This window comes from Budorcas taxicolor, chromosome 19, assembly GCF_023091745.1.
Source record: "Budorcas taxicolor isolate Tak-1 chromosome 19, Takin1.1, whole genome shotgun sequence".
In the NCBI taxonomy this organism is placed as follows: Eukaryota; Metazoa; Chordata; class Mammalia; order Artiodactyla; family Bovidae; genus Budorcas; species Budorcas taxicolor.
The window spans coordinates 36,626,902-36,637,576 of NC_068928.1; the positions used below are offsets into that span (position 1 = coordinate 36,626,902).

The 10,675-nt window shown below is 47.3% G+C and overlaps 1 protein-coding gene and 1 pseudogene across 2 annotated transcripts; both read left to right on the plus strand.

The window, feature by feature from the left end:
- Nucleotides 1-6,746, plus strand: SLC35B1 (solute carrier family 35 member B1). Of its 2 annotated transcripts, none has more exons than XM_052658063.1 (9): nucleotides 1-227; nucleotides 998-1,101; nucleotides 1,669-1,865; nucleotides 2,085-2,115; nucleotides 2,701-2,858; nucleotides 4,626-4,752; nucleotides 5,518-5,624; nucleotides 5,780-5,933; nucleotides 6,586-6,746. In XM_052658063.1, the coding sequence occupies exons 1-9, from the start codon at nucleotides 25-27 to the stop codon at nucleotides 6,636-6,638; spliced, it is 1,134 nt and encodes a 377-aa protein (XP_052514023.1). In that variant the 5' UTR covers nucleotides 1-24; the 3' UTR covers nucleotides 6,639-6,746. The 2 variants fall into 2 exon arrangements, with proteins under 2 accessions (XP_052514023.1, XP_052514024.1); XM_052658064.1 differs by having other exon boundaries at nucleotides 7-227; nucleotides 1,669-1,799.
- On the plus strand, nucleotides 3,212-3,336 carry LOC128065719 (uncharacterized; annotated as a pseudogene).
- Nucleotides 6,747-10,675: the final 3,929 nt, after the last annotated feature.

Consider the following 10,675-nt stretch of genomic DNA (forward strand, 5'->3'; position numbering starts at 1 on the left):
CAGCGGCGGTCTCATGCAGCTCCTATGAGGCCCCTGTCGCCGGTCGGCGATGTCCGGCTGGACTTGTCACCGCCGCCGCTGCCGGCTGTGAGCGGGTCTCCGGTTGGGTCCTCCGGGCGTCTCATGGCCGCTAGCAGCTCCCTGGTGCCTGACCGGCTGCGTCTGCCGCTCTGCTTCCTCGGTGTCTTTGTCTGCTATTTCTACTATGGGATCCTGCAGGAAAAGATGTGAGCGGATCCCCGGGGTGGGAACGCGGACCCCCGCCACCGCACACCACCCGCGCCCCGCCCGCTCAGTCTTGCCGTGTCTCCCCAGCCTGCGGTCAGGTTCAGGTTCGCGGTCCTCTCGCCCCTAGCCCCAGTGTTCCCTTTGGCCCCTTCTGCTCTCCCAGCATCCTGACCCCTTTGCTGCTAAACCTCCCAAGGGTTATACAAAACGCGAAAGTTGGTTCCTAGATTCTTGGGAGGTGGTTATTTTTCTTCCCTTGATTGATGGTTTTCCTGTTGGTTCTAAAGGAATGGGTTTTACAGACTTAGGTTTCCATGACCTGTGCTAGGCTGTCCTTGGAACTCCTATATTCTTGCAGGTTGCTGATTACTTCGCCCCCGGCCCTGCCCCGGTGTACGTCGTTTCACCAATTTTTCACGTTTCATTCAGCTCCATCCTGTATGGATATGTGTACACACACACACACACACACACACACACACACACACACACACACACAGTTTTTCACGTTTCCTTCAGCACCATCCTGTACGGATATGTGTGTACACACACACAGTTTGTTTCATTCGGCTCTCTGATTAGCAGCCTGGAGTATCTAGTTTCTAGCTCCAGTAAAATTGGCTCCTGTTGTAAATGTGCCCGGTGATCCTTACCAAACTTTCCCTTAAGTCTAGAGAAGCAAAACAATTTCAAAGCGTTGCTCTGGATTGCTAGAGGACCCTGAGGGAAGTATATTAATTGGTCTCTTTCCCATGCATTTTATTCTTAGAACAAGAGGAAAGTATGGGGAGGGAGCCAAGCAGGAGACCTTCACTTTTGCCTTAACTTTGGTCTTCATCCAGTGTGTGGTCAATGCTGTGTTTGCCAAGATCTGTGAGTACTTAGATAATAATCTGTTTTGTGTCCCCTTCCCTATGTATCCTAGGCATTAGGTCTAACTTTCAAGACCCTCAGCCCCTTTAGTGCTAACAACCTCTCTATTAAACTTATAAAATTAGTGGCTTTGGAAAAAGGTGGAATTCTGTTTCCTTAAACTAAATCCATTTCTCAGTCAGAAATGTGCAGAGAATGGATCTGTATTCCGGATCCCCATGAGAATATGTAAAACTTTTTTCTTTGTCTTTTTGGTTTCCCTTTTTGTGTCAGCTCTCTTTGTTCCCCAGGGGCTAGCAGCAGGGCTGACTGGTCCCTTGATCTGAATGAACATCCACCGCCCCCACCCCCCACCACTGCCCTGCATGAGGTCTTGTGTTAGGTTTAGATGGGGTTGGAGAATTGGAGAATCTTCAGAGATTTCCCAGGCTAAGAGGACAGAAATAGTTCTGTCTAAGTACTTCTCATCTTATTTGACAGATAAATTCCTTTCATGTGCCTTTGGCTTTTGCTCAGTGGTCCATCCTAGCCCCACCAACTTTCTTTGTTTCTTTCGTCTTCTCCCAGTGATCCAGGTTTTCGACACTGCCAGGGTGGACCGTACTCGGAGCTGGCTCTACGCTGCGTGTTCTGTCTCCTATCTGGGTGCTATGGTCTCCAGCAACTCAGCACTACAGTTCGTCAACTACCCAACGCAGGTGAAACCTCAGGGTGGGGTGAGGGCTGGCTCAGAAGTTCAAAAGGATGAAAGAGTCTTCCTTCAGGTCTGTGACTTAAATAAAAGGAGACTGTGTCTGGGAAATTAAGAGTGTGAAGAGCCACAGATCTGACGTTTAGTGATGGTGGGTGGGCCGTGATAGAGCCCTTTTCTGAGGCTACAGCCTCTGGTGCAGGCCCCATGCTAATTTACTCATCTTATGTAGCACCTAGTTCAGTACCAGTCAGAGAAGCTCAGAAATTATTTTTGCTCAATTTAATTTCAGGTCCTTGGTAAATCCTGCAAGCCCATCCCAGGTAAGCAGAAGAAGATGGTCGCCGTCGTCCATCCTCAGTCTTCCTGGAGTGAGCTTGAGCCCCCTCTGCTAGGGCTGTATTCCTCTGAGCTTTGTCATCTCACCATTGCTCTCTATAGGGACTTCCCTGCATCCCTTCCTCCTGCCCATCCTGTCATCTGTATCACTTCCTGTTGTGTTGGGTGTTCGTTAGCTGGTAATCCTCACTGTGAGCTAGAAGCTGACCTCATCTGCTTCACATGGTCAGTCATTTTGGTGGCCTACATTGTCATTAGCTACCCTCAATCGCATTTGATCATCAGTTTCCTTCTTCACAATTTCTGACTCTTCCCTACTGCCCCACCTTTGCCAGGTTCCTTCCTGGAGCCTTTGTTGTCTACGTTTCTCAGCTTTGTATTCTTCATTCAGTCTTGTTGCACCGTCATGTCTATGTAGGTGCTAGTCTTGCTCTCTCCTCTTTTTGTCCTCTGTCAGCTCTCCTTCTCAGACATTCTTTTTTCCCCACCAGTCTTTGGCTCCTAGGAGATTATTGGTCTCAACAGTGCCTATGGGTGCCTGAATTTTCCACCCTGTTTCTTCCCTGTAGTCATGCTCCTTGGAGTGACCCTCTTGAAGAAGAAGTACCCAATGGCCAAGTACCTGTGTGTGTTGCTAATTGTGGCTGGAGTGGCCCTTTTCATGTACAAACCCAAAAAAGTAGTCGGGATAGAAGAACACACAATTGGCTATGGAGAGCTGCTCCTGGTATGTAATCCTGTTGGGAAAGGAAGCCTTTTCCAGTAATCTTCATAGGAATATCCACCCCTGGCACATACAGAAGGCCAGTTAAGTTTTGAGAGAGATAAGTGATGTTTCTTACCCCCCATTTCTGGTCTTTGTCTCTTGCTGCAGGGTCCTTGGCTCTGCTGAGGCTGTAGTGGGGAGCCTAGAATATTTCACAACAGTTCAGCTCTCCTTCTGGAGAAGAGATAACTCTGAGGCCCGTGTCTAAATGCTGCTGTGAGGTCCCTGAGACCTGAGAGTAAAGAGGAAAGGAGTAGTATGTCTCTCACTGTGGGTTTCCAAAAAACCTGGAAGCCAGAGTTTAAAATAATACTGTATAGCCAGTTAAGCCAACCATGTTCTTTTCCCCATGGGGCCCAGTGTGCAGTGGCTGCAAACAGCAGCCTCCTTGGTAGCCTGTTGCCTGTACAGATTGCCCTAAGGGACCTTGGAGATAACTCTGGCCAGTGGACATTCATGACTGGCATGCTGTCCCCAGTCTAGGCGCCAGACAGGTATGCGTGGTGCCTTTGGAAAGCCTAGGGCGCAGTGGCCAGAGCCCACTTTGGCCAAGTTATAAGGTCTGTTCACACCAAGCTGCAGAACAAGGGGCATATGATTGAGGCTCTCCACAGGGCCAAGTTCAGTTCCTGGCCACCAGAAGATCCACATCGCCAAGAAGTAGTGATTTACTAAGTTTCACGCAGATGAATTTGAAACCATGGTGGCAGAAAAGCAGCTCATCCCAGATGGCTGTAGGGTCAAATACATCCCTAATCGTGGTCCTCTGGACAAATGGCGGGCCCTGCACTCGTGAGGGCGCTGTCCCCTCCTTCCTCCTGCCCACCAATAAATCCTACTTTCCTGTCAAAAAATAATAATACTATAGTAGCTATTGCTGACTAGGTATTAGGTACTGTTCCAAGTGTTCTACATGAAAACTAGTTAATTTTTACAATAACTTCATCACTTAGATAGTATTAATTTCCATTTTACAGATGAAGAAAATGAGGCAAAGAAAAGTTAAATCGTTTGCCCATGGCCATATGGCTGTTAATTGGCAGAATTAGTGGACTAACATGGGCTTCCCAGGTGGCGCTAGGGGTAGAGAACCCGCCTGCCAATGCAGGTTAGACGTAACAGACACAGGTTCAATCCCTGGGTTGAAAAGATCCCCTGGAGTAGGAAATGGCAACCCACTCCAGTATTCTTGCCTGGGAAATCCCATGGACAGAGGAGCCTGGCGGGCTACCGTCCATGGGGTCCCAAGGAGTTGGACATGACTGAACAAATTTTGTCCAATGTTGCCCTGGATTCTAATCCGGCAATATGACCACAGAATCCACAGAATTGGAGCACTGGACTCCCAAGCCAGGAGGCTAACATGCTGGGGTTAGATTTCCTCTCTCCACCTTTAGTGGAAGAATGTGTGTGGCTCACCACGGCCTCTTCTAGGCCCCTGCATGCCAAGCTTCATGGCATTGCATTGAGAAGTGTTAGGCTTCCTGCCCTGCTCTGATCACATTACACCTGTGTGGCTCAGATCACCTGTCCTTCCGGTGCTGGGGGCAGCAGGGAGCTCACGAGGTTTCTTGCCCTCTGCTTGTGGGCAAACGGCAGCGTTTTGTTCTGAGGACTCTGTCTTAAGGCAGCGGCTTTCTGAGGGATCTCAGAAAAGTGAGAGGTCTGTTTCCTGAGTTAGGGAGGGCCCCAGTGGCCTGACTGCAGGCTGTACTCTTTCTTTCCCAGCTCTTGTCTCTAACCCTGGATGGACTGACTGGTGTTTCCCAGGACCACATGCGAGCTCACTACCAAACAGGCTCCAACCACATGATGCTGAACATCAACCTTTGGTCGACACTGCTGCTGGGAGCTGGTAAGGAGTGGTTCTGCTTTTCTTTCCATGTATCAGCAGAGGGCAGACTGCCTTCATCCACTTAATCTCTAGCTCTGGTGCCAGCTGTGCTCTTTGCCTAGGCCAAAGGTCAGCCTCAGTTCTCAGATGCCGTATTGTCCAAGCCCTTGAGAAGCCGTCTTAGAGAAACTTGCACCAGTCAGCTCTGCTTGCTGCTTGTACTGGCACAATCAGGAATAGATCTGTGTCAGGTGTCATGGGAAGACACACAGTAGTAAAATGCAGGGGTGCCCTGGGAACTCACCCTTCTCTGAGGTAGATGAGACAGTCTGTGGTGAATACTGAAGATTGTTCAAACATGGATGTGTTTGCTTTTAAATCAGTGCTTTCTAATTGTTTTTCCAAATCTGGCCACACACACGGAGTATTTTTCATACAGTATGCTAGGGTTAACAGAGGAGGCTGCTGATGGCTGGAATTGACCAGTACTTGGGGCTGCCTTGAGCTAGGGATGTGTGGATCAGTATCTTCACAGCATCTGAGGTTTGCTTCTTCCCATCACTTTGACAGAAGTAACTCATTAACTTCTAAGTATTTCCCAGAAGAGTCTTTAGTTAGTTTCTCTATTCAGAAAAATAGGAGATGCTTGATGGGACAAAACAAACTCACACCATACATTTTCCCTTGCCCTACCCTCCGTCAGAGTGCTTTTGCAGGCCTCTGCAGGTTTATGCGTGAGTATGGGCACACAGGATGCACCATTCATCTTTGGATGTATTTTTCTAGGAATCCTGTTCACCGGGGAGCTCTGGGAGTTTTTGAGCTTTGCCGAAAGGTACCCTACCATCATCTATAACATCCTCCTCTTTGGCCTGACTAGTGCCCTGGGCCAGGTGAGTGCCTTGATGGGTGATGGCTTGGCTTCCCCAAGAGAAACTGGCCTGGCTGGGAGAAGAGGGTGGCAAGATCAGCTGTGATGTCCTGTTACAGACTTTCCTTGGTAGATACCCAGGAACCAGCCTAACTTTATCTTTGTGTCTTTCTCTAGAGCTTCATCTTCATGACAGTTGTGTATTTTGGTCCCCTGACCTGCTCCATCATCACCACAACTCGAAAGTTCTTCACCATTTTGGCCTCTGTGATCCTCTTCGCCAACCCCATCAGCCCCATGCAGTGGGTGGGCACCGTGCTGGTGTTCTTGGGTAAGTTACATCCAGAGCATGCAGCTCTGGGCCATACGAAGGGACTTTATTTTTTTTTCCCTTAATACTTACTTGTATATTTTTGAAATGTGTTATTTTAGAGCAGACTTTTTTAAAAAAGAAGAGGAAGCATTACCTGTAATCCAGCCTTCCTAAGGAACATTTCATTTAAATGATTTCTTTCCAATGATTCTTTTTTCCCCAGACACTGAGCAGGGTAAAATTATTATACTTATTCCCTACTAATTGGCACTGCTGTGGATGAGCTGAGTCAAACTAGAAGTTTGACTCTTAAACTTCATTCAGTCTTGCTGTTATTTTTTTTTTTTGGCTGTACCATGGAGCACATAGGATCTTAGTTCCCCAACCAGGGATCGAACCAGTGCTCCCTGTAGTGAAACCAAGGAGTCTTAACCACTGGACTGCCCAGAAAATCCCTGCTGTATTTTATATACACATGTAATTTATCAGTATCTTGGTGATTTTTTTCATTTGATACTAGTCTCTTTTCTCTGAGGAGGTTTTATAAAACTAATGTTTGAAAATTATAGTTTTATTTAAAGCACCAATTTTGGAGACCAAGGCACACCCCACTTCCCATCCCCAGATAATTTGTAGACTTCATTTCTCCCCATGTTCTCTCTTTCCATAGGTCTTGGTCTTGATGCCAAGTTTGGGAAGGGAGCCAAGAAGACATCCCACTAGGAAGAGAGAGACTACCTCCACTCCAAGAATATTTAAGTTATTTTCTCCAACAGTGACATCTCTTGGGAAAATGGACATAATAGAGATAAAGGACTAGGTTTCAGTCTGGGCATTTTTTGTTTTTGTTGTTGTTGTTGTTGTTTTTTAAAGAAGCAAAATCACATATTCTAAAAAAAGCATTTGGATTTTAACAAGAAAGAGTTGGCTATTTCTGTTCTTGACCAGGAGCACAGCCTCGCACAAAAAAAGAGAGAAAGAGAAGAGGCAAAGCTTGGTGTTCATGACCCAGGCTGCTCCCACGTGGGTGTGGTTAACCTGGCTGGGTGGCTGGTTCCCCCAAGAACTGTTGCGCTTATGGCCTCTATTCCCACCGGCGAAGGTCTAAATATGCTAGAACAGGTAGCTGTCTATGAGAACTAGAGAATGTAAAAAGCGCTTTATCTCTTAAAGCTCTGGTGGGCAAATATTTCTTAAAAAACTGCAGATATATTCTCTCCTCAAGAAAGTTCTTTTGAGGTTGAGATAAAATGAGCCCAGAGCCTCAGAGTCTGCTGCGTTTTGACATTTCCCCATTTCCTCCCCTTCAACCAAAGCTCAACCAAAACGAGAGCGGAGACCCAGTGTGCATGCCGTGAGCAGCTTTGGAAGGTCTGCTTCCCTCCCTCTGCCTCCGTCCTCTCGGTCCCCTCCTGGGGAGGCTGGAGTAATCCTCCCTTGTCCTCTTCAGCTGCTAAGCCTTGCAGGCCTCTGCCATCCTGGCGGTGCCCTGGTATTCCCATGCCAGCTCCTGCCTGTTGAAAGGGATGCTGGCGGAAGGCACAGTGGCTGAGTCCTGGCATAGAGCTGCTGTTGAGTTTTCTGGGTGGCAGTGGGGGGAGAAGGCGGAGCATGGAGCAGAGCCACCTGCCACTGCTGCCTTCAGAGTTGGAAATCGCTATCCTCCGTGGACCAAACTTTACACATGAAAGTGCATTTCCACCAGCTGCAACTTTCACTCCATCTGTTCAGCAGCCCCAGCCCCTTGGCTCTCCAGATGGGCTCCCAGCCTCCTTCCTGCGCTGCTGCCTTCCCACCCCCTGCACCCAGCCTTTCAAGCCTGGCTCACTTGCACTCGTCTCACTCTCTTGGGGCCCTGGGTGTCACTGCAGCTCTGCCCTGAAAGGCCCCCTCTCATTTTGAACTCCTCCTTGAGAAGAGAGGTTTTAAATGCATCTGGCTGAACTTCCTTCTTTTCTCCACCCCTTTCTTTTCTCTGTGTTTCTCATCCTGAAAGTTGCATCAATTATCTCCTTACCTACTGGACTGATAGTTCTTCTAAACTCTCTTCTGTGGATTAGTTAGGCAGTGAAAGCATGTTACCAGGGCCAGGGGCCTATTTAGCAGTCCTTACCTGGGCCTGGTGTTTTTTTATTTTGGGTTTTAAAAAAATAATTGTTTATTTGGCTGTGCTGGATCTTAGCAGTGGCATGCAGGATCTTTAGTTGCAGCATTGCAGACTCTTAGTTGCAGCATGTGGGATCTAATTCCCTGACCAGGAATCAAACCCAGGCCCTCTGCGTTGGGAGCATGGAGTCTTAGCCATTGAACCACCAGGGAAGTCTCTGGGCCTGGTGTTTTAACAAGAGACATTTTCCCAGTTATCAGGCCAGTCCCCTCCACCTCTACCCCCTGCCTTACCCAACCAGGGGTCTCAGGCACACCTCATACTAGTTACCAAGAGCAAGAAGGATTTCCAACAGCTCAACATGGCTCTCACCTGATACTAGAGCAAGGCTGTCCTATCCTCGATGAGCCAGGAGCCCAGTTGTGGTATATTCATTCAGTTCTTTGCCTGTTCTTCTAATCCTTCTGTATGCCACATCCTGTGGACATGCTGGGAGTTCAAAGTTGACTAGGATCAGTACTTACCCTCTAGGGTCTAACAGGGAGTCGGGTAGGTAAATCATTGCATCTCAGAAATGCAGAGCTAGCAACGAAAAAAGGTGTCTGGGCAAGGTGAGGCTTGAGCTGGAGAGAGTGTGGGAAGATGAAAGCAAGTGAAAAGGAAGGTTTGGCTCTACTGCCAAGTGGGAAATAGGGTTTTAAACTGTCTGGCGTCTCCCCATGCTCCTGCTTCTTTTTGTCTTAAAAACTTTTAATTTTATATTGGGCTATAGCCACTCAGCCACACATGTATCCAGTTTCCCCCAAAGCCCCCTCCCATCCGGGCTGTTAGCAGAATTCCATGAGCTACACGATAACATTAGTAGAGTTCCATGTTCTATACAATAGGTCATTGTTGATCCATTTTAAATCCAGTGCTGTGTATATGACCATATCAAACTCCCTAACTGTCTTTTTCCCCCATGCTCCTGCTTCTAGTCAGTTCAAGTGAGAGCACAGGAGCAGGTGAGTGGCTCTGCAGTGAGGCATCATTTCAGCTCAACTGGAAGGTATTTTAAAAGGTTGTGTAAGCTGCCAGCTTGTTCGGGGTGCTGTACTCACCTACAGGATCACAGGAACTGAGAGTGCCAGGCCAGACTCTCATCAGTAACACTCTGCTAGGTTATTATGGTACTGATAAACGTGAAATACCAGGCAAGTTCAAACAAAAGTATTGTTGATCACTAACCCTGGGCGGCCTGATGCTTCAGGTTTCTAAACATCAAAGGACTTTCATCTGCAGTTAATTCTCAGCTCTGTGTAGAAGGGAGGGAACCAGCACACACATTTTCCCAAGCACTCTTTTTCATTTCGGGTGTACTGTGCTGCTATTTTGGTCCACCTATCAGGCTTGCCTCTTTAGCTGTTTGTACTCAGGCTCGTGGTAGAGTGGTTTTTCCATTTCCTGTACACCTCTTAGGCTAGGGCAAGGGGAGTGACGCAAACATGATTTGGGGGTAAAAACCATAGGGAAAACTATTCTGGAATTAATTATCATAAGGGGGAAAAATCGTAAGCTGTTTTTCAAATGACTTAAAGGGGCACTGTGGATAATCTCTAAAGTGGGTTCTTTAGCATTACGTGATGTGTTTCCTCAGCTCTGTAAACCCTTGTGAAGAGGACTAAGCAGGCATTTGAACCTTTTGGAAATGGAAAAACAAGTTAGGGAAGGGGGCAGCTTGCAGTGGGTCCCTGGGTGTGTCCCAGGGAGATTAATGAGAACTTAAGTTTCCCCCAGTTATAGTTGTATCTTGGACCCATGCCCTCAGAAGGGCAGAAGGCAACCTCCTCAGGAGACCCATTGCCTCTGCTGTCTGGTCCCACTTGGCGGTGAAACAGTTTGCACATTTTATAAGTGGTGCTGGTCACTCTCCCCAGATGTCCTGGCAGAGAAATTGTCCTGGGTCTCTGCGGGATCGTTCAGCCCTTCCCACTGAAAACACACCAGCTGTCTTTAGGAACAGCAATCTCATATTTATTGAACTCCTCCTTTCCCAAAGCTCTTTAGTTCATGACATTTTATCCTTACAACACTCCTGGGGAGACCTTAAGCCAGAAACAAGTCTCCCCATATCCAGACTAGAGAGCCCCACATCCACTGAAGTGCATCAGCTGAAGGTCACATGACTCCATGGGAGGACAGGGCCCAAGTGAGCTTCCACTTAGCACATGTCAGAGGTCAATGAGCTAAATCAGTGGTTCCCAGCTTTTGGATTTCCTGATCCAATAGGATTTTCAAATAATTTTGGGCGGGGGGTATTGATAATAGGTATACTGGTTTTTTATATTTTCAAGTAAGGACTTAAAATTTAATGTCATATGGCTTACAAAATTTTAGGAAAAGCTATCCACCTCAGAATAAAGAATGCTTCTTTCAGAAATGATAGTTGGAAATCATACCACTATATAGGTAATAAGAAAATTTGATTAATTTCAGAAAATGTTCAACATAAAACATCCTATGGCAATTCATTGTAGGTGCATCATTCTGACTGTTGGCTTGAGACACCGTGGTCTGTCTGGGGCTTGTATTCCATTCCATAATGCAGCCTACTGGAACTGAATGTCACAGAAGCATGCTGACAAAGATGGAAGCAACCTGCAATGAGGTTTTA

Coding starts and splice junctions, on each gene's coding strand:
- SLC35B1 (XM_052658063.1), top strand. CDS start 25: ATGAGGCCCCTGTCGCCGGTCGGCGATGTCCGGCTGGACTTGTCACCG. Junction 2,859..4,625: donor GCTATGGAGAGCTGCTCCTG/GTATGTAATCCT, acceptor TTTCTTTCCCAG/CTCTTGTCTCTAACCCTGGA. Junction 5,625..5,779: donor TGACTAGTGCCCTGGGCCAG/GTGAGTGCCTTG, acceptor GTCTTTCTCTAG/AGCTTCATCTTCATGACAGT.